Here is a 26,689-nt window from a genome sequence, read left to right as displayed (position 1 = left end):
TTTAATGTATTCTATTATTCATTATCTTTTATCATTATCAATAAATCATAATAAATTTTTTAAAAATTATAATAAATAATATTTAAGTAAATTTATACAAAATAAAATTTTAACTTGATAATAGTTAATATCAGAGATGAGAATGCTTTTTTTAATAGCATATAAATGGGTTATAAAAGATAGAAAAATGTAACTAAGGTATACATAGAAAGAAGTTTGACAGTTCTTAAATTTTAAAATGTTTTATATGAATGTCCTTTAAAAGAATTAATCTTGTGGCACACTTAAAATGGTTTATAGATACTAGTTCAGACCAGTGTTCTAATTTAAAGTCAAACAATTGCCGAATTATTGAGCTATAATATTGCTACGTAATTAATTAATATTAAATAACTTGTCTAGAAGTAGGCAGTTATGTTACCATCTCATAGTAGATTTGTTGTTATATATTAAATTTAATTTATTATAATTATTAAATCTAGTACTAGATGGCAGTGTAACAGTCTACTTCTAGACAAATTTTTTAGTATTTAATTAATTACATAGCCACATTATAGCCCAATAATTTGGTAGTCATTTGGCTTTAACTATAAATCAGGTGTGTGAGTTAATGCTCTTTTATTGTTGTTATGAGTTACTTTTCTTTTTTTTTTTACCATAACTCTATTTTCCAACTATATAATACAATGGGTGATTGGTTAGCAAACAATCCATTCCAAGACTTTGTTCGCTATCCGAATTGTTCGTTAACTAACTAACTATCGATTTACCATAGGTTTTTATGGGAATTTGATTAATTAGTTCTGGAGACTCCAAAAAATAAAAATTATATACTTTCTTACTACGTTTATTTATATGTAATAGTAAGAGTACATATATACACACACACTTGCATTTTCCATTTGTGGGAGTTAAAGAATCTGTTCAATGTCGATTGCTTCAAGATTTTTCGGAAGTAATTAATAGCATTGTAATTGTAGAGATCCCCAAGCCTATTAACCTCAACTTGGTTTGGATGCCATTTGGATGACTGTTGTTCTGACATCCTTCCACTTTTTCAAAAAATCTTTAATAGCAGATGTCTGCATTGGTCCTCTTTTGTCTTCCACTTTTTCAGAAGAAAATACATCTCGCTTAGTTTCTTGGTGTTCTTCATTTAAGAGTTCTTGGAGTTCTTCTGTCATCAGATCAGTTTCAGGTTCCGCTATGAGCTCTTCAATGCTCTTTATTTCTCAGATATGATTTTCATTACTCCTTTAGCTGCTTGAGACTTCTTGATATATCTTTCATAGCTAAGATTGTGCCTACTGTAGACCTGTTCAAACCATACTGCCTAGCAACATCAGACATCATCTACCCACTCTATACTTTGGCTATTATCTCTTGCTTGGTTTCTATGGTGAGCACAATTCTTGACACTCCTCTTTTTAGACTCCATAATATTATCAGTTTCTTTTTTAAATAAAAAGTTCAGAAAAGCACTTACAAAAATTCAGAGAACAGAAATCAACTAGCGCACAAAAAATTATTTAAATGCAAGGCCCGAATGAAATTCAAAATTTGGTATTAAAATGTTAATGAATATCCAATGAAACAGTTAAACTCCAGCCTTTCGTAAATAAAAACTGATGCAAAACGTAACGAGTACCTGCCCAACAATCTCACAAAGACTATAAAAAATTATTTGTCAGAAAAGTAAACAAAAAGCTAGAATTACAAGGGAGAGTTTCAAAATTCAGAAGAATACTATCTGATTGGTATTAGGTTGAGCATTGATGTCGACATCTTCAGAACTCCGAAAGGTTTCGAATTATCACCTGGAGACAAGAGAAGACCAATCAGTATTCACTATTTTATGTCACTTCTTTTTCTGTTTGTTCTGCGAAGTGTTTGTTGTCCGAACATAAAAAATCTTCTGTGAAAGTGTTCGTTATCTGAATTGTCCATTGTCCAAACTGTTCTTTAACCAATCACCCACTGTACTATATTTTCATGTTATAATCCACAGGTTATCTGTTTAAAAACAATTTGAAAGGCAGTATAAATTCTGTATAATTCTGCATATGCCATCATGAAATAAACACATTAAATTACAGTAAATTACAGTAGTTTTAATATTGAATTTATAATAAATGGAAATATTATATTATATCTTATATTGTTCTAGAAATTTTATTTATCCATTTTACAAAAAGAAAGAAAAAAAAAACAAAAAACACACATACCTTTAATTCTATTGAGCAATCATATCGACGAATAAGCACAAACCACTGCAGAGATGAATTGGAAGGATATGGTGGTTCAGGTATTGAAGAACAAGCATTCAAAGGATTAGCAACTTTTAAATATCCCTGAAAAAAATTAGAATGAAATTTTTATTAAGTGACTAGTTCTGACTTCAGAAAATAACTCATTAAGAATTATATAATTGTTTTGCTGTGGTATGACATTTGAAAGATAAATAATATTGCCAATTCTTAAAAATAGTTTACTGCAATGCACACAAAAAACAACTATAATTTCAATGATACTTAAATGCACAATAAACCTTTTTTTCATGCAACTAATTTCACATTCATTCAAGTAAAGGATTTTCAAGCCACTTTTTAACCACTTTTATATGTTACTCTCCTGATCATGGAAGTCTTTATATGAGTCTCCATTATCACTGGTTAAAACATTCCTTTCACATCTTCCTACCCTAAGGTTTGCTGAAAGTTCCTGGTTAATAGCCACATTGCGTGTGATTGTTACTCTGTAGTAATATTCAGCGATTTCAGTCTTTGATATATAGATATATAGCTATATATCGATATATAGCGATTTCAGTCTTTGAGCCTAACATATATACTGTATTACACTTATTTAAGAAGTATTTTACATCCACCTATTATCCCATTTCTAATTGATAGTCTCCTGTTTATATTCCAAAATTCAAACTTGGAATTCTATAATAGTATCAAATAAAGCTGAAAACATTTGAATTTATTAAAATATAGTTTATGCTGGAATTTATAAAGTTGTGAATGAATTTATCCTACATTTCCAGTTTGTTTGATTTTATTATAAAAGAGAAACTGTAACTAATTATCTAAAGTTAATATAATAGAAATAAAAAATAAATGATTTAACTTACTAATAAGTATCACATCTAAGCCTTTGGATTTCCAGTACAGTTCAAATGTAGTAAACTAACTAACTAAATATAAGTAAATATAAAATCACCTTTTGCTGTCTCTTAATGTTATTGGATTGGCTAGTCATTTAATAAAAATTTTACTATATAATAATTTTGAATTTATGAATTCACATCATCCATGAAAATAAAAATAAAAAATATTTTCCTAAAAAAACACAGGTGATCTAGTATCTTATATACTACTGCAGAGCCACTGATTAAATTTTAAAAACATACAGATTAAGTATTTTTATTAGAAAATCAAATAGTGAGCAAGGATTTTTGTTCCTTATCACTACTTCAACTGCTGTATAACATCAGGCAATAATTTGGTGATATTAGTGTGTTATTGCAATTTATCAGGTTTAGTAAGATGTTTATATTTGTCCCTTATCATTAAATCATCACCTTGAAAATGGTTTCCTTTCTTTGAAAATTAGGAATATATCCTCTAAGGAAAAACAATAGTCCTTATTCTTTCTATATCAAAATATATTAAAAATCACCTCAAGGGCTGATTCTGATTCATTAGAATGGATTTTTAGAACATGAAGTATAATGACTTCTCTTAACCTATTGTGTGTTGAATATTTTCTCCGTCACGTATCGCTCCACGTTGAATTTTTTCAATGTTAAGCCTAACATAATCACACATTTTTGAAAAAAATAATAATTGTGTATTTGTATCATTTATGCTATTGTATTGTTCCAAATTACGTAATATTTTGCATACACAAAATAGACATATTAATAAATGTAAAAACAAAAGATTTTATTACAAAAGTTAATTCTTGTATGATAAATTTCAAAGCAAGGAACAAACACATAGTGGAACAGAACACTGTTCACACTGGTAACATGATTCCACTCTGTTTTTGTTTGCTGAACAGACTTTACAAACTCTGGTTAGATAATTTTTTTTGTCTGTTGATGGTATTGGTTAGGAAAATGCTGTTTGGATAAACGCAACGGATTTTCATGTGATGGTCGACTGCAACAGGTTACATGTCTGCTTGTGTGAAACTTTTCCATAACTTCCCTGATAACAGCCATATGAAAATCAAGAAATCTGTTTTTTCATTAGTTGTCAATACAAAACAAGCATTATACAGTGCAATATCCAACATATGAAAAAATTTTTTTATACCATTTCACTGTTTTTCTCATGCATGAATAATTGTGTATCACTCCATAACACAGATCAATTCCACCCATATTACAATTATAGTCTAGAATACAATTTGGCTTCATTATTATTTCTCCTAATCTATTACATTTACAAAAATCTGGGAATTCATTATTACTCATTGTACAACAAATAACAAACGCTTACTGGAACTGAAATAAAACGTACAACACCTTTAACATATCCAGTACGAATTTTTAATAGCTTAATAACGTTTTTGGCTGCATTAAATCAGCCTTCGCCAGTTAAACGAATAACAACAGCAAACCGAATTCGAATTTACAAAAACTGCATTTGAATTTACAAAAAACCGCGACTGCGCATAAACAGGACTATGCTACAAACAGAATATAAGTAACCAATGAAAGGCAATAAATACAGAAATAAGATAAAACCGTAGTAGGTTCCTCTTTTTTTCGTGCCAAAGCGTAACACTATTCAACAAGTGACTTCCAGGCAGATGATAGGCCATCTGCATCTCTGTGGTTGATGCAAAGTGTAGATAACTGCGCTATATGTATCTCTATTTTTTCCATGTATTTGATAGCCTGCCTGGATCAAGTGGCTCTTATGATGGCGGCCTTATCCCAGTGTACCGTTATACCCTGCTGTCTAGTAAAAGGCCGCTAGGACCATGCTGTCACTGCTTCTGTTTACAGAGTACTTATGCTCTTTTATCCTCTGCTTCAGGTTATGTAACGTGGTGCCTACGTACACCAGGTCGGTGTTAAAATGATGATCCTTTATTGGTATTGAATATACCCGTTAACTCACTCGAGTGACCTCTCCTCTTGTTGTTTCTCAATAGCTGGTAAATCGTTGGATTGCGCTTGTAAATTACACGAAGGTTCTTCTCCCTGACCACACTTTTGACAACCTTATTAAAAAAGGGCATATAGCTCAACACAACCGTTTTTTGTGGATCCCCGTCGTTGTGCTGCCGGTTATTATTCTGCAATTTAGTAATTAGACGATCAACGATGCCCTTTGGTATCCATGCTGTGCAGCCACCCTTCGTATGTAGGCCAATTCCTTCAAAGTGTCTTGAATACTTAAGTAGTGGGTGTAAGCTCGTTTGACCCAGGAATGAAACGCCGCCATTTTAAACTGCCCAGGGTCTACAGAGTTACTTTTTTGTAAATTCGAATTTGATTCGCTGTTGTTATTCGTTTAACTGACGAAGGCTGATTAATGCAGCTGAAAACGTTATTAAGCTATTAAAAATTTGTACTAGATATGTTAAAGGTGTTGTACGTTTTACTCATTGAACTTAGCAACGACACATCCCTCTTATCTCTCCAACAAAATACAGACAAACCATCTTTCTGACATGTCATAAATTCACCTTCATTCAATTTATGATCAGGAAAATTGCATGGCATTCCATGATTTTTGTTCACGGTTCCACTTACTTATGTTTGTTTATCAAGAAGTGTTTTTGCTAATGTCGGCGAGGTGAAAAACCTGTCTAAAAATACCTTGTAATTTTTATCAAGCAACGGTTCTAATAATGTGAGAATAACTTTCTCACCTTGCCCACCTTCAAAATTGCCATATTCTGTTGTAGCTCCTGTGTAAACTAAAAAATCCCAAACATATCCTGTTCGAGATTCATAAATTTCGTAGCTTTTTACACCAAAACAAGCACACTTGCTAGGTATATACTGCCTAAATCCCAGTCTACCTTTCCATATCATAAGACTTTCATCTACATACACATTTTCATCTGGGATGTAAGCATATTTGAATCTGTGTTGAAAATGATTGATAACACTGCATAATTTATGGAATTTATCATCACCACCTGATGCTTGATCATTGTAAAATGCAAACATGACAATAAAAGTAGGAATTGGTTGCTTGACATCATACTTGAAAAAAAAATGGTATAGAAAAAACATCTTCAGTTGTAAAATACATACTTAAGCAAGGTTTTCTAATAATACTTGTAATCATAAGTCCCAAAAATTCTCTAATTTCTAAATTTCTTGTAGGTTCCCAGTGTTTTATGCGACTGTTTTCACGTAATTCATCACATTTCATCAATCAGCATACCTGTTCGTTTTGTCAATAATCTTGTCTACAAGTTCATCATCAAAAAATACATTAAACCAATCAAATGGTGTAGTATTACTTTGTAACTTACATTGAATTTCTGTTTGTCCTGTGAAACTGTTCACTTGAGGGCTTGTAAAGTTTGTACGGATCCAACCATCATTACTAAAATATGGAAATAGTAGTGCAAAACATTCATGAGCACAACAATGTGGTCGGCCTCTGTATCCACTTGTACTTGGTTTTTGATGATCATTATCACTACTACTATCACTCAAATTCTCATTTTGAACAAATTCATCATTACTGTCTGATAATTCAGACTCATCAAAACCTAAACTAAACAAATACTCAATCATTTCTGATTTTTTCAGAGTGCTATTTCTCCCAGCCATTGCCATGTCAAAACAGAGTAACTAACAGTCTACTTTCCTTTGTTATTTCTTCTGAACATCTAATCCTAATATTGTAATATCCTGCTGTGCAAAAACTAGATAACAATGATTCTTGTGATATGAGTCACTAATTTTGGAATTCTTTACAAGTAACAACATCGGATGTTAAAAAAACATTCCTAAGAAGAAACAACGATATCTCGGGTCCACCAGTCGGATTGGTTGGTTGATTCTTGTTTTTTGGCGCAAGAACCATGTAGGCTAAGCTGCGCCAGGTCAAGTGGTAAATAAATTTAAACAAGACAAATCAAAAACATATGATAAAAATTACATACTAAACATAAATAAAAAATGAAATAAAATAAATAGATAAATAAACAAACAACAACAACAAATATACAACAATTTGTGAAAAAACAAAATAAATAAAACTATGTAATAAATAAATGATCAAATCACTTTATACATATTAATGACTTTCAGAAAGTCCAGTATATTGTCCAGACTTGACCTCTGGCCCAAAATCTCTGACAGACTTGCATTTCGAAAATAGTGTTTACGCAACCTCTCAAAGACAGAGCAATTGCACAGTATGTGTTTTACACTAAGAGGGCAGTTGCAATACTGGCATACTGGCTGGTCATCACCCTTCAGAAGGTATTGATGAGTCAGTCGAGTATGTCCAATTCTCAAACGGGAAAGAATAACCTCAGATCTCCTGCCATATAGTTTCTTCTGTGTCCAATTTTCTATCATAGGTTTGATCTCGTGTAGTTTATTGTGGACTTGTTCGTTCCACACATTTTGCCATCTCTCTGCTAGTCATTCTTTAATGACCAGCTTCAAGTCGCCTCCTTCAATAAACATTGTATGCTGAGAAGGACCTGCTGACTTTGCAGCTGCATCAGCTTCTTCATTTCCTTTTATACCTACATGGCCTGGGACCCAACAAAATTTTATAGAGAAATTAATCGCAATAAGATGACAAATCAGTTTACGAATTTTAATCACTATGGAGTGAGAACTAGGTTCACACGAGATCAAAGCCTGAAGTGCACTGACTGAGTCAGTGAAAATCACGCAGGAACGATGACCTTTCCTATTTATATACTTTAGGGCTAAATAAATAGCCTGCAACTCCACAGTAAAAGATGGAAGAATTCGGTGCTATTTGTTCTGCCACAATTTCATTCTGGCAAACAAAGGCTAAGCCAACATAGTCATCCGATTTAGATCCATCGGTGTATATAGGAATTAAATTCCTGTCACAATGTTGAATTTCTGCAAAGTGCTGTCTATAGACGTAGTCTGGTGTGGTTTCTTTGGGAAACTGCTTTAAGCTTAAATCAACATTTATCACTGGAGTTAACCAAGGTGAAATACTATTAACCTGAGCCTGTGAAATGTTGCTTGTGTCCAGGTCAATCGTGCTGCTTAGATTCTCCATTCTTATGTCGAAAGTAGGTACACTACTTGGGCGAGCTGCAAACAGTCTCTCCAGCTGAGCATCCGAATGACCAGCCAACAGTTCATTCCGAGATCTCTGTTTAATGTAATAAAAAAGGGACAACTGTTCTCTCCTAAGAGATAATGGACGCTCATGAGCATCCACGTACAAACTTTGAACAGGAGAAGTTCGAAACGCACCAGTGCACAAACGCAATGCTTGATGGTGGATTGGATCCAGCATCCAAAGAGTAGATACATGCGCAGAGCCATACACAACGCATCCATAATCAAGCTTAGAGCGGACAAGGGCTCTATATATTCTGAGCATTGAACATTTGTCTGCTCCCCAGGATGAGCAGCATAATACCTTTAAAAGGTTCAGAGCTTTTAAAGGTATTATATTGATCAGTCAGTCGAGTATGTCCAATTCTCAAATGGGAAAGAATAACCTCATAAAGAATAACCTCTACTCTTCAAATTGCACAAGTGTGGCAAGAACGTCAATTTATAGTCGAACACAACACCAAGAAACTTAGCCTCGTTAACCATTGGGATTTTAACCCCATTTAGGTGAATTTCAGGATCCAGGTGCAAACCACGCCTTTGGCAAAAGTGGATGCACGAGGTCTTCTCTACATTAAAACTGAAACCATTGGTCTTGGACCATTTGTCGATGCGATTTAGGGAGGTTTGCAGTTGTCTCTCGATGAAACCCATGTTACTAGACTGGCAGAAGATCTGAAAGTCATCCACATACAGAGAGTGTTTCACACTGGGAGGAAGACACTTAGCTATGCTGTTAATTTTAATTAGGAACAGAGTAACACTCAAAATAGAACCTCGAGGGACACCCTTTTCTTGTGTAAAAGGCCTAGACAAAGTGTTGCCCATCCTGACTTGGAATCTTAGATTCTGCAAAAAGTTTTTTATAAAGATTGGCAATCCGAATTGGTGCAGATCACGGAGTATCCCGTATCGCCAGCAGCGATCATAGGCCTTCTCTATATCGAAAAACACAGACACTAAGTGCTGTCGTCTAACAAACGCTTCGCGTATGGATGTTTCAAGATTTAGTAAATCGTCTGTGGTATTTCTGTTCCTACGAAATCTGCTCTGATGTGGTGAGTAGTTGTTCTTTTCCTCTAAGAGGAACATCAAGCGTCTGTTTACCATTCTCTCGAAAAGTTTGCAAAGACAACTAGTCAGAGAAATTGGTCTCTAATTAGAGGGATTCTTGCGGTCTTTACCTGGCTTGGGAATGGGAATAATAATTGATAGCCTCCAAGAGTCAGGGAAAATATGTTCTGTCCATATTCTGTTAAACAGATTCAGAAGGTTACTATGGGGATTGTCTGACAGATTTTTTATCATGCTGTAATGGATTTTATCCGGGCCTACAGCAGTATTCCCTGAGCGAGAGATTGCTGTACATAGTTCTATTCTGCTGAATGGCACATTATATTCCTCATTAGATGGAGAGTGAAAGTTTAAATATTGTTTCTCAGTTTGGACTTTATAAGCCTGAAAATTTGTTGTATACATAATATTGCTGGATGAAGACGAAAATGTATCACCAACAAATCAGAAATACCTTTTATGTCACTGATTATTGTGCCATTATTTTCCAGCATGGACAGAGAGTGAGAAGCATATTTCCCATTAGTTTTATGGATTTTATCCCAGACTGCTTTTGAGCTGGTGGAAGATGTTATGCTAGATACATACTTCCTCCAAGAATCCCTTTGGCTTTGCCTTCTTATTTTTCTGGCATTTGCCTTTGCTTTTTTAAAAGCAACCAAATTGTTAGCAGTGGGGTATCTTCTGAAAATCCCCCATGCTTTCTTTTGCTTTTTAAATGCTGCCTTGCAATTCTGATCCCACCATGGTTTCGAATATTTTGGATATCTGGTTGACGTTTTCCCCATTGTTTTTTCGGCTGCCTGAATAATACTGGAAGTGACAACTTTGACTGCATCATTGATATCAGCAGTATTGACCATTTCCTCAGCGATGTTAGCCAAAGAGGAAAATGCAGGCCAATCTGCCGTTTCAAGTTTCCAGTGTGGTGGACGGGCTGTTTCACAGCTTTCTCTGCCTCTATATTTTAAAAATATTGGGAAGTGGTCACTGGAAAGTGAATTAGATCCAACCTCCCATGTAAGCGCTGAAAACAGATTTGGGGTTGCTAATGACAAATCAATGGCAGTGAATGTTCTTGTTGGGGCATGGAAGTATGTCACTTCTCCAGTATTAAATAAATATAGTTGGTGATTACCTATGAATCTTTCAATGGCTCTGCCTCGACGATTGATATCGTGACTGCCCCCACATTGGATTGTGGGGGTCTTCTTGTAGATACGCTGACAGGCGAGGTAGGCCTCCTTGTGCTGTGCCCTGGTATTATTATTACTTTTCTGGAAGATGTTCCTTAGTTGTCTAGTCTTTCGGCGCAATTCACCGATTTCCCTAGTCCACCAGGGGACACTTCTTTTACTAATCGACCCTTTTGGAATGTATTTTTCGCAGGCCGTTGTAATTATTTCAATGTTGTGGTCAATTTGTTTAGTTGCTGAGCACTGATTGTCGTCGTAATCTTGTATTAAGTTCTCTTCCAAGTAGGTTTTCATCTGTGTCCAGTCAGCCTTTGCGACTATATATCTGTTTTTAGATTTCCAAACATCATTGTTCCTGTTTCCTTCTAAGTCAAACGAGACGTAAGCGTGATCACTAAGTGAATCCTCCTCCAGCACTCTCCAATTTGTGGCTCTAGTATATAACCCCGAGCTGCAGATTGCCAGGTCAATCCAAGAGTCTCCCCTGCTGGAGCAGAAAGTAGGGGGAGAGAGCGGGTTATTTAAAACGAGGAGGTCATTTTGGTGAAAGAATTCCTCAAGTGTTCTTCCTCTGCTATCTAAGCGATCCCCTCCCCAAGCAGGGGAATGGGCGTTAAAGTCGCCTGCCAGCACGATGTAGGCGTCATGAAACAAGTCTATTATGTGTTGGAGTTTCTCCAAAAAGCCAGCGTCATCTGTTTCCCCTGGGAAATACACGTTCAGGATGACGATCCTTTCATCATTGACTGAGAGTTCTGTGACGATGACATATTCATCACTGAGTTTAGTATGATGCATGATTGGAAGATTAGTGTTGGGCACCAAAGTGACCGCCCACGGGTACTGGTTAGTGCCCTGCAGGATTGGGCAGTTAGTAGGTAAACACGCAGGAACATTAGCCCGACAATACGGTTCCTGCATCAACACCAAGTCATATTTTTGTAATTGTTTTCTAATCAGAGAGGTGGCCGAAATGCTCCTCTGGGTATTGCTTTGCAGAATCCTAATCTTGCTTTCAAAGTTCAAGGCCATATTCAGTTCGAGATAGGAGGTTATTTTTAATACGTTGGAAGATCGGGCATTTGGTATTTCGGGCGTTATGGTTGCTATCTTTGATTTTTGCAGCTTTGCAGTTGCAACAAATAGGCTCTTCCTTCTTTTTGGGGCATTCCCGGAACAGGTGATCCCCTCTGCATTGGCTGCAAATAGTTGTGGATTGGGCACACTCCTTTGTTGTGTGTCCATACTGGCAGCATCTAAAGCACTGCAGGACCGGACAAAAGTCCGCAATCCTGCAGCGTGACCAGTTTAGATTCACTTTTCCCAGGTCTATCAGTGTTTTCCTAACGGAAGGGGAAACTTCTGCTGTCCAGTTTTTGAAGGTAGAGTCTTTCTTACCCATGTGAAATTTGATTTTTAATTGCCTTTCAAACTCTTCTTGGGTATACTTTTCCTGTAGAATCTGATTTTGGGCATATATTTGGTACGGGAGACTCTCCCTGTCAATATCCTTGTGTATCGAGAATAAAACCACGTGTGGCCACCTCCTTTTTGGAGCATGTGCTGTTAATTCGGGGATATTAGCCTCAATACATTTTTCTAAGATGGCGGCATCTCCCTTGCCGCTCAACTCCACTGCCACACCACCACCTCCTATCCTACGTACTCTTTCCACTCCAATATTTAGATCTGAAGGCCTTATCTTATCCTGCATAATCCTGCGGGTTGAGTCACTATTACAGTCATCCTTATTTTTACTGTAGACCAGCAGAACTTCGCGTGGGGCATTGGGTTTTGGAGCTACTTGGCATTCCCTAGTCTTTCCCCCCGTTCTAACAACGGAGCTGTAAAGAGGAGCAGGAGGTGTTCGCTGTAGTACTTTGTCTTCTAAGTTACCTAACTTATGAATTATATTGGAGACTGCTGCAGTGATATTCTCACTATTCTTTCCCATCGTATCTGCAAGGTCTTGCCTAAGCTCCTTTTCTATTTCCTTGGTGATTATCTGATCTTGTACCGTCTTTTTAACATCCCAAATTTCTTCCTTAATTTCCCTTAGAGATTCTGAGTTTCTATTTTCAAATGCCCGAAATGTGCTTACAATATCCTCTATTGACATCCTTGGAGACTGGTCTTCGTCAGACTTTTGAGTGGGCAAGATGTCCAGTATCGTTGTTTCTGCTAGGTTAATCACCCTAGTGAGCTGCTTTATAATGAGCGCTTTATTTGCCCTTGTGGACAGCTTACCTTCCTTATTAACATTAATGTATTGTTTGGTTTCTTCCACAATCTTACGAGACTCCTCCAAGAATTTTTCCAGTACCACTCCTTTGTATTCTTCCATGGTCGAGGGTGCAGACAGTTGCTTTGTTGCCATTACACAATAAAACTATATCACCGTTGCCAGAACAACAAGAGAACAAACGTTTATAGTGAATAAACCGATAACTAAGTGTATAAACCCCAGTGTGTATGTTGAGTACCTATAGCCCCAAAGCTGAAGATGGTATTGAACAGAGGTAGCCTTGTACCAACGACTCTGCACCCCCAGGACAGTGCCTGACAATGCAGAGAGAAAAGAAAGATAGAAACTTAAAACTAATTAAAAACTAGTTACAATAAATTAAACAGATGGCAAAGCATAAGTCAATAACATACAGTCTTGTCCTAGAGTAGTTTCAAAACGTTTTACAATCAGAGTACTTTCAAGAGCGATGACGTCAGCTTCAACGTCAGTCCAGAGACCGTTGGCAACGACTTCAACGGTTCAGTGGAGATATCTCTTCAATTTTAAACATGCCGCCATTTAAATTCAAATTAAGCTAGGGGCGTGAGAATTTGACACTGCGACGATGAAAGGGTCCTCTATCCATCGATGTACCCAAATTTCCCGATTGAAGTCGCAAAAGCCCTATGCGGGCCGTTGAGTGCTGCACACAAGAAGTACCACCGTAAAAGAACGGGTGAACCAAAAGTGACCAAATTTGGGAGATTCACTCACTTATTGATGGTCGAGCGTCCGCCGTACACACTTCCGGAAAAACGATCAGGAGAGTTCCGGAAAATCGGTTCGAAGTTGCGTTGACTTTACATTCCCGTATTTCCGAAAATTCTAGGTCCACCCTGCCAAAATTAGTGTCAGCAGGATCCTCTCTGATAGTTCTTACCAAACAAACACAAAATACCAGAACAAAAACAAGATATCCCAGCGAAAACGCGATAGACTTAGGAGCTCGATTTTCACACACTATCTTCCATCAGCGCCAGTTCTAAAATCAGTGTAATTACATTATATTCTGTGGGGAATCATGTCGGACTTGTGGTATACCACAAACCGTGGTCCTTCCAGCGATTTCTGTATCCGCATATCCAGAAATGTTATTGTCTGATTCCGCTCCTTTTCCCAAGTGAATTTGATGGTGGGATAAACGCTTGATAATCGCTGCATAAATCAGATGAATTCTTCCTCTGAATTTCCCCATACTACTAGGATGTCGTCAACATAGCGTAGGTATAATAGAGGGTAGCAACCTACACCCATGCATCAGCAAATGGAACTAGAGGTCCAACCTACACCCATGCATCAGCAAATGGAACTAGAGGTCTTCACGAAGCTTGCTACAACAAAACGATCATCTGGTGCACCAAAAAACCGTGGAAACCACCAGGTAGTAACACGATTCCTAGCCACGAATGGTCTGAGGCTCTTAATGTCAGATAAGGACAGAAGATTTGTCTTATGCAGAGAGAACGATTTTATTTCTAGAGCCAATGACTTTCTGTTACATTCATGCTCAGTGGAGATGGACAGAGATCCAACGCCAACAGTACTGCGAAAGGCAAGGAAAATTATAACACTGCCAGGACTAGCACTGACTTTATCTGGTCACCTTGAACCTCCATCAAATGTTGCCTGCCCTAGGCTGTTCTTTCAGCCCAAAACGCATAAGGAGAACTGGCCATTACGACCTTTACTAAACAAAAGGTCGCATCCAACTTACCACCTGGAAAAAGCCCTGGCAAAGTTTCTACGAGAGCTGCTCCCGGAGTCACCATTAGTCACTCCCTCCTCCATAGACGCCAAGACCACCTTCGAAGCCAACATCACAAGAGCAAACATCAACATCTGCACCTTCTACAAAATGGACGTGATATCTCTATACCCTTCCGTCCCCACGTTTGAAGCCGTAATGCTAGCCAATGCTATGCTCCTTAAGAAAGGTCTCACAGTTCAGCAGGTACTAGATATTCGTGAAGCGTTGATCTTAGTCACTGAAAACAATTATTTCCGCTTCAACCAGAAAATCTATCTCCAGAAACAGGGTGTCCCTATGGGCTCCCCTCTCTCTGCAGTCTTGGCCGAGCTCGTCATGAGGGACGTGGAGCAATAAACTTTCAACGCACCGCTCACTATTTGCTACCCTCTATTATACCTACGCTATGTTGACGACATCCTAGTAGTATGGGGAAATTCAGAGGAAGAATTCATCCGATTTATGCAGCAATTATCAAGCGTTTATCCCACCATCAAATTCACTTGGGAAAAGGAGCGGAACCAGACAATAACATTTCTGGATATGCGGATACAGAAATCGCCGGAAGGACCACGGTTTGCGGTATACCACAAGTCCGACATGATTCCCCACATCACTCCAGCTGACGCCTTCCAACCATTGCGGTATATCAATGCCGCCATAGCAGCTCTCATCAGAAGGGCGATACTGCTTCCCTCAACGCAGGACCTAATAAACGATGAATTGGAAATCATACGAACGGCAGTATATCACGCTGGGTTTACAGGCGCCAAATTTACGCATGTACTGCGTAGAGTGAACAACTCCATCCACCCGTTCACCACGCTACACAACAAAAAAGAAATGGCAATAGTACCGTCAACATTACCATATCTAGGAGCACAGTCCATACTCATTAGCCGTATATTCCGGTGGTACGACTTCGTGCTCCCCTTGACCCCTCTACTCAGCCTACGCAGAAGCATATGCAACAACCGAGACAAAATCAGTGCATTAGAAAAATCGGGGGTCTACGCGGTGCCACTAGAAAATCCAACAACAGGAGAAATAGAGAAATATATAGGGGCAACAGCAAGAATGATCGCCTGCCGTATCGCGGAACACCAGGATGATATAAATAAAGGAAGGCAAACAACAGAGCTGACCAGAAAAGTTCTACAACAAGGTTACACTCCGCTTTGGTCAGAAACAGCGCTCCTAAAAAGCTCCAACAATAGAAAAATAATATTCATCTGGGAAGCGATCCTCACAATAACAGCAGAGGCATGCAACGTCCCCACCCTGGACTTGCCCGAAATTTGGGTCACTCTTTACAAGCGCATAAACACTCAAACATGCCGACAAGCGCACACGTAGCGTGTGTGCTTTTCAGCGTATGCACCGTCAATCGTGCCGATCTAAAATCTCCTTCAAACCGGCGAAGTTACCGAACGCTAAAAGAATACATTATTTTTAAAAATTCGCCAACGAAAATCTTCCATTATCGGTTTGGAACGTTCGGCATGTGCCTCTTTCAAATTTGTTCTTTCCACATTCGCCTGAAGACGACGATCGTAATTTTTCGTCGAAAGTACTTGCAATAAAAAGAAGAATCTACGTTAACGCTGAACTCAGTGCTACTTATCAGAAGTATAAGACCACCAGTTAATGGCTGGGGAATGAAACCATGTCCTGGAGCTACGCAACCTCGGTTTGTCGATGGATGCAGTTGCCACACACAAGTAACATCCAGCAATGTGTGATATGGTGAACAAAGGAACATCTGCAAACAAGCTAAAGAGAGAGTGGATTGCACCAGTGCAGGACAGAGAACACACACCAGCAGATTCACCAAACAGCCCATCAGTACTGGGGTTTCTCAAATGGGATCATGGTTGCTTTTTAACCTGGGAAATATCCCAAGAAATTCTTCTCATCCCGGAAAATCTCGCAAATTTCTTAAAAATTCACTTTTTTCTTATTTTGTATTAAGGTTGAGGAAATTTTGCAAACAAAGCATAATTAACTCAAACTGTCAGAATACATTAATACTTATTAATTTTAAACATACTTATTAGTTTAAATTTTTGCTCATTGTGGCATGTCACAAATGGTCAATAATCAATATGTAGCATATTTGTGGCAGGACTCTGAAAATTCTTTACTTGTCAAAACCTGTAATATCTGGAATAATTGTGCTTATGTTGTCTTAATTTTTAACCATGTCCAGTAGCTTCAATAACTGCATAACACTAAGTTGTCCAAATTGGGCAAGGATACAAACAAGTACGAAGTCTGTAAGTATAAAGTTTTTCTTCATAAACCTGATTATTAAAGACAAACGAACTGCTGAATTATTTGGCTATAAGCTTGATGTTTCTATTAAAGCAGAAGAGATAGACAAATCAAGAATACTAAAGAGCAAAAGTATTACTACAATCTCAAAACAAACTAGAAATCTTCCAGGCTACAGGTGAAAAAATATAACATCTGTCTTCTCTTAAATGCATTAAACACTATTCCACTCACATCAATTGAATCGGAAAGAGCATTCTCGGTAGCGGAACTTTTCATTACTAAAATAAGAATCAGATTGAGTGATCGGAGTATTGACCATCTTTGCTTTTTAAAATCTTATTATATAAAATTTACAATAATATTTTGTATTATGTTTTATTTAAAAAATGAAAATTACCTTTTAAGTTAGAAGTTTGATCTAAGTTCATTTTTTTAAAATTTTCAACTCAATTCAAAGCATTTTGTTGTTGTACTATGCAGTTTCCAGCAAACTTTAATAAATTTTTTCTACTTGTGAAAATTTCTACATAATTCAAAAGGTAATTTTTAATATATATCTTACACAGCATTATTAATATGATTTTGGAGGTTGCAGAACATATTAAATTACTTTAAAAAATAAAAAATAATTATATCATTTGATTTCAAGATATTTTGTATATCTTAAAAATAATTAATTCTATCCTGGAATTTCCCGGGATTCCGGGAAACAGTTCAGTTTTATCCCGGAATCCCGGGACAAAGACAAGGAAATGAGAAACCTTAATCAGGACCCATTTACTACAGCATGTGTCATCTGAAACTGCCTATTGCCATCAATAGATGCATCTATGTCCATCCAGACCATTTGCAACAGGTTGCATGAAGTTAGTTACTGGTTGCTATGCATGCAGTCCAAGATGCCATTAACCGCTCAACACAGGGCTGCATAGCTGGCGTAATGTCATTGTCATTGCAACTGGACCACTGAATGGTACCAGGTAATGTTTACAAATGAAATCATACTTCTGTCTGTGAAGAAATGACAGCCACGGACAGGTGTAGTGTATTCTGGGGAATGCTATGTGCCAGCTCTTTTTGCCAAGCATCACACTGGCCATCATGTTTGATCAGCAGACAGCCCTGGTGCACACTTCCAGTATTCTGACAGCAGACTAGTATGTCACACAAATTGTGGGACTGTTGTGGTTCAGCCACTGGTGCAGGCCACATCCATTATGGTGTTCCACAAAGACAATGTCCAACCTCATGTCACACGGTGAATTCTCACCAGCCTGAACGGATTTCACATCCTTCCCTGTCCAGCAGCCTTGTCTGATCTCTCTCCTATCGAACACCTGTGGGACCTCATCTGATGTGAAGTGCATCCGAGACCACCACCACATACCATAAATGACATGTGCAGCACAGTGGATAATTTTCCTATACTCAAACTGTCCTTATATAGTTCAAAATCAAACTCTTCTTCACTTTTGTATATCGAAAATCTTCACAAGTCATACTTTTTCTCATTCTTTATAAATGGAAAAAATTGTCTAACAACTACTTGCACTCATAATTTTATGCATAATATTGACCTAACAATAAATATATAGTTGTGGTTTAGACAAAGTTGCTATAGTGGCACCAGTGTACATTTATAACTTACAATGTATCACAACAGCACCTGTGGAACTGTGATAAAAATTTTACATGTTATCATAGCAGAATCCAAGGGCAAAATGTTGAAATAATTATACTATTTAGAATATCTACGGAATATTTACATCTGCAACATTTTTTGTGTAATTCTTCAATACAGTAAAGGGTCGTTTATCCGAATCAACTGGGGACTGGGGTTGTTTGGATAACTGATTTTTTCGGATAACCAATTATGTATGAAAAAATATATTAACCTATCCGATGTTGAAATTTTTCTCCATTGTGTGTCACTTCATGTTGAATTTTCGTCGATTTTAAGCCTAACAAAAATTTTTAATAGTAATAATCGAGGCTATTGTATCGTTAAAAATTATTTCTTTCTTTTGTACAAACAAAATAAATATATTGAAAAATATAAAAACAAAAAAATTATACTTCAGAAGTTAATCTAGTATCAAAAACGTTCAATTCAGCACGACACAGTCCGACTGGAAAGCTTTCGGATAACAGATGTTTCGGTTAATCGGCTTTCGGAAAAACGATGCTCTACTGTATATCTATATGGATTGTAAAGTATAAGCCATATCTAGCCATAACAAATTTTATTGCATTATACCATATTTCCTGTGAAAATTTAGCATTTATAACCTTTCATGATATAATAAATATCTTTGTATAACTTAAAATTTTATTCATTTATATATAGCATATTAATTTACTCACATATATTCCATTTGGAGGTAAATTTGGACTACTTGACCATTCCCAGTCTAGAATTTCATCTACAGTTTGATTTTTTGATGAAATCTACATAAAATAATAAACAACAAATATTTAAAATTTTATATACATATAAATGTATCATATATTTAAAATCAAATATATACAGAAACATTAAATTTTTAATAATTTAAAAAAAGCAACTGGTCTTAAAGACCTTTTATTAACAAACATTTGCATCAAATTTTCAAACCTAAAAAAATCTTGGCTAATTGTTTAATGAAAAATTTCTTACAAACTCCTTTTGTAATTAGAATCCATAGTTGAAGCCTTAAGGTTTTAGAAAATTTTACAAATTTTGAATGCATACATTACATAGAATAGATGTTAACATGTTGTATCTTTTGAATGATGCATTGGAAACAGTTATGTATATGTTATTGACAATGTATGTATGAAATTCAGGCATTGTATAGAATGCCAGATGCTCTGCTGACAAAGTATAAAACGAGGAGTATACACCTTCTCCATCTGTAATCACTTTATGAATACTAATTTTATAATCTTTAATCATTTATAAATATCATTTTTATAAATGTTCCTTAAGGTTATTCATTTCAGTTAGAGATAAAAAAATTAACTGAGTCTATCATTTAGGTATCAAAAGATCTTCACATGAGGTGCTGTTCAGCTGCAAAATAAAGATTGATTTGAACATTTCATCTCTGCCACAAGAAGTGTCAAACATCACAAAAGAAGAATTGGAAGACATTTTAGATTCTACTGATGCTGAAAAGAGCAACATATATAAAGAGAAAGTAAATGATAAAACAAATGCAAATGAACAAACTCAGCAGTTTGGAGAGACAATTCCTAAAGCTTCAGTTTAACCTAGTAATCCTGAAGATCACAGCTTCATTTGTTGCATCTGTTTAAAATCATCTAGTGACACTCATGCTATCTGTGGAAATTCTTCTAATGTGTGTAAGGAGGGATTTGGTGCATCTCTTACTTGTCCTCTTTGTTTCAAAAATAAGAAAGCTTATAGTTGCCAATGAGATTATAAAATAAATCTGAAATTTCAGGCAAAGAAAATGAAAAATCTCTCTGAAAAGAAGTTCATGTTGCAGTCCCGGAAATAGATAAAGGTAGAGGGGATGTTCATAACATTTTGGCTATGGTAAAAAATGTGACAAATGATGCATATTACCAACAAGGAATGAAACAAAGCATTCTAAAATAGCTATGCACAATATAGCAATTTACAGTGTGTAAAAAAACTTAATGCTAAATGATGTATCCAAGGATAAAGAAGTGTAATTTAAAATGTCATTGCAGTATGCAGTAATGCAATGACATTTTAAAATTACACTTCTTTATACTACTATAACAAATAAACCAGACAGAATTCCCAACTTTAAGTCAGTCAAATTACAATGTTATTATTTTACTGTACTTGGAAGAATGTTTTCTTTAACGTTTAATTAACAACTAGTTTTGTTAGATCTGATTAATTTTATATTTTAGTTGCAGTTTAATCAGCATGCCTGTAACCCCAGGTTTCTTTCATGCTGGTCTTCTGTTTTTATGCAGAATGCTGGTTATTCTGCAAAAATACAGTACAAATTAAGTTGTATGATTTAAGTTACTAAAAAAGCCAAAATTTAGGCTTAGTAACAATATGTTGTATAAAATTATGAATAAATTACTGTAGATTTTCTAGTAGAGCAGTGGTATTCAATCTATGGGTTGCGACACCATTTGGGGTCACGGAAAATTACCTTGGGGTCACACTGTTAAAATGTTTGAATACCATTGTTGTAGAGTATTTCTGGATAGAAACTCAGTAAAGCTGAGAATAATAAAATTTAGAATTTCTTATTAGTTTTGTAAAACTATAATATCATTAACTTTGAAGTTATATCTTAACGTCTCACTAATTTAAGAGTTAGAAATCATAATCAAAATAATAAACCATATCAAACCACCATAAAAATACTGGTATAAATAAAATAAATATGCTCCCTTACTTTACAAATTATATTAAAATTAGATAATTTGCTAAAATATGGTGACATTTATTATTGATAGCAATCATCATATTTATATTTAAAAACTGTCATAAAAATCAACCATAAAAATGTTTATAACAATTCATAACTAGTGGCACTGAGAACAACAAAAGAGAAATTTCTAGTTATAAAAATTTCAATAAAAAAAGATTTATAGAAGTTAATATATTTAAATAACAAAAAAATCCAGTAACAAGTTGCTTAACTTTTCCGACAATATTTGGTGGTGCCATTTGTTATATTTTATTTGAAAACTTTTTATATTTCTAACTGTTATAAAATGACAAAAAAGCTTAATTTTGAGGATAGGGATGAGTTTTATAAAAAATTGTAAAACTCATCCCTATCCTCAAAATTGTAAAAACTGTCGTTAAGTCCGACCCTAGTGGAGACACACAAAAACCCTATTATCTCCCACTCTCTTGATCTTTAACCACTAAAATTTAATAGCATCAATCCCCTAATAAACAAACCTCCCTGCAAAATTTCAGAAATTTTCGACAAAAAGTACAGGAGTTATTAAGCTTCAAACAGGGTGAACAAAATTGTCGCCCCCACACAACCATACATACAGAAATTACCCCCCCCCAAATTTTTTTTGCATTTCTCAATGTTCAAGGTGTCCTAGGTCCGAAAACGTAAAAATCTGGATGGGTCATTTTTTGACCAATTGCCATACATTCCCTGTTATACAGTATATAACAGCCGGAAAAGTAAGAACAATTTGATTTTCAAGTGCCTTTAAGTTTAAGCTCATCATCTGGATAACAGCTTATATAATCAAATATAATTGATACTGATCTGTTTGGTTTCTATACTTGAGATTTCAAATTTATAAATAATTTATATCATCATAAATTAAATTTTTTTTTAATGAAGCAAATTATCTATATTCAAAAAAATTAGGTGCAATTTTTCTAATTAGCCATTTCTAAGGTTGAAAAGAATAGTCAAAGTCCCTGTAATTAAAAACATGTTTCAGGTCCCTTCCAATCCAAATTGATTCTGCTATTTTATGATTGGTGTTTGGTTTCATAGATCCTAGAATTGCAATTTTGCTCCACATAATTTATTGAGGTCTTGTTGGATGATGCTATTACAATATATAATTCAATAAAATATTTATATATTATAAGGAAATGGTTTTTTCATAAAAAACAAACTTACTTCTTGAACAACCCAATACTTAAATGTAAACATTTTGTTTCATTTGATGTGTTAATTATATGTAACAAAATATATAAATGAAAGTTAACAATACATATATTTTTTGCTATTTTTTTTGTTTACTTTATGCTTAAATTTTTATTTTGTATGTATTAGTTCAAAATAAAATTTTTTATTTTAAATTTATAATCTGTATTAATTTATTGCATAGGTACATTAAAATGACAATAAAATGTATATTAAAATATAATAAATATAATTAAAAATTAATTCTTACAATTGCACAGTCGTGAAACTTGAAAACAAACACCTCAAGATCTAGAAACAGAAAAATGACAGATTCAAAAGCCTTAATGCAGTTTATATATGCAAAGACTCAATTTATTGTGTTGCCTCAGTGCCTAAAAGTTAAGTTTAAACAAACTCATTTTCCTCATTCTGCACAAAGCAACAATCAGATTGCATTTTTACCATTGAAAGGTTGTGCAAAAGTAGAAACAATAAATTCCATAAAGTATTGTGAAACCTTACGAGCACTCAAAAAATTTATTCACAGAGTAATGCTGGAGTCACACTTACAGAAAAGAGCAGCTCACGTAACAGTAATGGCAATTTTCCGTTTATTATGAATTCCATGTTTTGCATGTAAAATCGTGAAAGAAAAGAAAAACGGAATAAAAAAATAACAAACTTCTCCATTTAATGTCAGTTCACATTATTATTATATATTAGCACTACATCCACATTCATTCTGGCACCTGCCATTTCAAGCTAAACATGGTTCTTGGTTACCTTTAACTTTTTTTCTTTCTGAGCTTCCATGATTTTGAAGCATCAATGCAACTATCAACATGTGTCAAAATGGCCGTCGAGCAGCTCTCACAGTTTCTTGTTTTCAGCCACGGGCAGCACAGCAACAATACCAGTGACATTGTAAACACATCATCACTCCCAGGGATCTGATTGGTCAACATCTAGAAGTCTAAAAATAGATTGACTCCGGTTAACAGGTTCGAAGAATTTATTTAATTATTTCACCGGCGTGTAGAGAGATTGTACATCATCTACATTTTATGGCCAGAAAAAATTTTCCACTGAGCACCTCTTGAGCTGATTTTCCAGAAATTTTACAGATGAGGGACATAAAATTTTTCTGGTTTTGGCTTTCAGTTTAAGTTTTCAGTGGTGTTTTTCTGTAAGTGTGACTCCAGCCTAAGACTAGAAAGAACTGTCTTTTTCTTGAACCACAATATGGAAGACCTTATTGCAATGAGCAATTATTTATTGTGACATTGTCACAATGCCAAGCTGAAATTTTTAATCATATTTTAAATTTATTTCATTTAAAATATATGCTCTCCACCTCAAATTATTAGTAATGGCTTGCCCCTGTACATCATACTTTTCCTTTCACAATAGTGTCATGCCAATCATCTATTAACTAATTTCCAGGGAAAAGTTTTGAATTGAAATAACGTGACTTCTGGTTTGCATTGAAAGTTCATATACAGGGTGACAATAATTAACCCGTACAAGTTGTTTGCATCGTAAATTTATTAAAGAAATGAAAATTAGCAAAACAACAGCATATAACAGTGACAATACTTCACGTATCAATCAGATATTCAGCCAGTTTCAAAGTGGCCTCCTTTTGTCTTGATGCAGAGCCCCAAACGCGTTTTGAAATTCTCGGCGATGGGCCGCACTCTTCTGGAGACAGTTCGTCTCACTCCCAGTGCAAGGATTGCTTCAGAGACTCCAAACTTTTGTGGCACTTAGAACAGGCCCTGGCCTCCAAAATGGACCCCACACTGTAGTCCATTGGGTTCAGATTCGGCAAGTACAGTGGCCATTCTGCAGACGAGATGAAATCAGGGAAACGAGCCTTGCACACTCCCGAGTCTTCTTTGCCCTGTGTGTCGGCGCCAAGTCCTGCTGAAACGTCCATTTCGCACTGCCAAAATGCTGCTGAGCTCACAGAAGTACCATGGCCTTAAGAATGTCACGGTGGTACATGTCTTGATTGATTTTGGCCCCTTGATCGACGAAAACAAGGGGTGTCTTGCCGCTTGCACAAATTCTGCCCCAAACCATGACTGACATTGGATTTTGGTGATGTTCAATGACGGCTGAGCGTCCGGGAGCCTCCGCGGACCAGTTCCTGTCGTTTTGATGGTTGTACGGAGAGAAGCTTCTCGTCTGTGAAGAGAATGCACTCCCATTGTTGACCTGCAGCCCGACGCTTGAGTTGACGGGATCTTTGGAGTCTCGTGCACTTGTTTTCATCAGCGAGGAGCTGATCCTTTTGCAATTTGTAGGGCTTGAGTACGAGTTCCTTTTTCGCCATTAACCACACCGATTTGCGATTAATTCTGATCTCACGAGCAATTTTTCTCATGGAGACCTTTGCATGTCGGTCAACTCGCTTTGTGATGATCTTGTGGTTCCTAGACGTGTTAACAGTGCACTTTCTTCCACGTCCAGGATGGTCACCATCATGGCCAAGCTCCTTGAATCGCTGAACTGCATCCGAGACTGTCATTTTTGGAATACCAAGCAGACGAACAATTTCACATTGATGCTTTCCTTGCCAGAATAGCTCCAAAATTGCACAATGTTTGTTTGACATCCTTAAAAAAATAAAGAACTAACCCTTATTACATCGAAAGTACATCTACACGGGCAGAAAATCATGGAGAATTAAACAATAGTATGTAAATTGGTGATGGTAAAAAAGTTAAGGTGCAGCATTGCTACAAACTTTGTACGGGTTAATTATTGTCACCCTGTATAGTTAATCAAGGCTTCCTGCTCTTAAGGTTCCCATATCTGGCCTCAAATTTCATCCATCTCAATTTGCAAAATTAAGAAAAACGAATGGACAGACGATAGTGGGAATTTATAGGTCTACAATTTTTTCAAATTGCAGCCCAATAAAGTGCACAAAATCTGCTAACAGTGTAACTAGTTATCACATTTGTAATTTACAAAAACAGCACAAAATACTTCTGCTGTGAAACAAAGATATCAATTACTAAAATCTTCAATAAAGAGAAATGAGAATCTAAATCTCTTATCTCCTATACTAACATATAACACTGAATGCTCTTTAATAATTTTTGGATGACTATCTAAACATAGATAATTTATTCAACCTAATTACTGTAATTCTAGTGAAATGATCTTTCTTTCTTTCACATTTTCAACCACCATTGTCATTAAATGGCAGTACATCTTTTCTAAAATCATTCTGACCATTGTATGTTTACAGTTTACAGTTTTTATACAACTCAACACTTATTAAAACAAGAAAAGTTCTTAATCATGAATATCTTTTTTTTTTGTTTAAAATTTCTTTTTTAAATATATTTTTTTCCTATTGTTTCATTTCTTTTTCTACTTAATTTTATAACAGCTTACTAATAGGTTTTGATGATGCAAAAAATGTTAGTTAAAGAGGTAAAAGTGCCAATTCTGAAATGGCATTTTTTTTTTAAATTAAAAACTTTTCAAAATAATATATTTTATGATAAAATTAAATCATAAATTTGTTTTATTAAAATTATTAAAACTTACTTACCACTATAATTTTTCCATGAATGATGACAATGAATAATAAAAATAAACATATCTGCACTTCATTATATAAAGACATCTGTACTTTTTTTTCCTTAAAAAATATTAAAAGAATGCTTAAGAAACTGTTTCAATACTCAATATTTAATAAAAATATTCAAAAAATTTTTAAAATATAAATTTATAAAACATTTATAAATTTCAATTTTTATCATCACTCAAAAACATTTTTCTAATGTCACTAAATCATTTAAATATCTGTTTTAAATATTTTATTTATATGAAATTAAATTCAAATTTTTGAACAATGGATTACAAAACCTTAGAAATATTCCAAAGGGACCATTCAAGTATTACATCAACAAAAATTCGCCCTTTTCTGATTCCCTCCCACCCATTGCCACTAGATATCAGAAATCAAGGTACCCAATCTTAATTGGATCTCATTATTTCAGAAAAAGGTTTAGACAAAAGTTGTGGGGTTTCGAAGGGGCAATCAATTGGTGACCTTGATATGACATTGACTTCCATTTAAGGATCAAGTCTGTTTTTTCAATGGGAATCCATATTTTTTACCCTGGCAATGGAGAGTGGAAAATTTCACAA

General features: G+C 35.4%; 1 protein-coding gene across 1 annotated transcript in view; it reads right to left on the bottom strand.

Annotated features, from left to right (window-relative positions):
* LOC136989066 (E3 ubiquitin-protein ligase RNF13-like) overlaps positions 1–26,689 on the bottom strand; it is an 87,797-nt gene that overhangs the window by 39,878 nt on the left and 21,230 nt on the right. The window contains exons 2-4 of the mRNA XM_067287157.1: positions 26,088–26,177; positions 19,272–19,355; positions 2,226–2,351 (exon numbers count right to left, since the gene is read on the bottom strand). Coding sequence (XP_067143258.1) covers positions 2,226–2,351; positions 19,272–19,355; positions 26,088–26,162 — 285 coding nt within the window. The 5' untranslated portion in view covers positions 26,163–26,177. The remainder of the gene's footprint in view (positions 1–2,225; positions 2,352–19,271; positions 19,356–26,087; positions 26,178–26,689) is intronic.

The sequence above is a fragment of the Centruroides vittatus genome, unplaced genomic scaffold (assembly GCF_030686945.1).
Source record: "Centruroides vittatus isolate TY-2023 unplaced genomic scaffold, ASM3068694v2 scaffold_435, whole genome shotgun sequence".
NCBI lineage: Eukaryota > Metazoa > Arthropoda > Arachnida > Scorpiones > Buthidae > Centruroides > Centruroides vittatus.
Note: the sequence above shows the minus strand (reverse complement) of the source record. Positions and strands in the feature narration are given on the sequence as shown.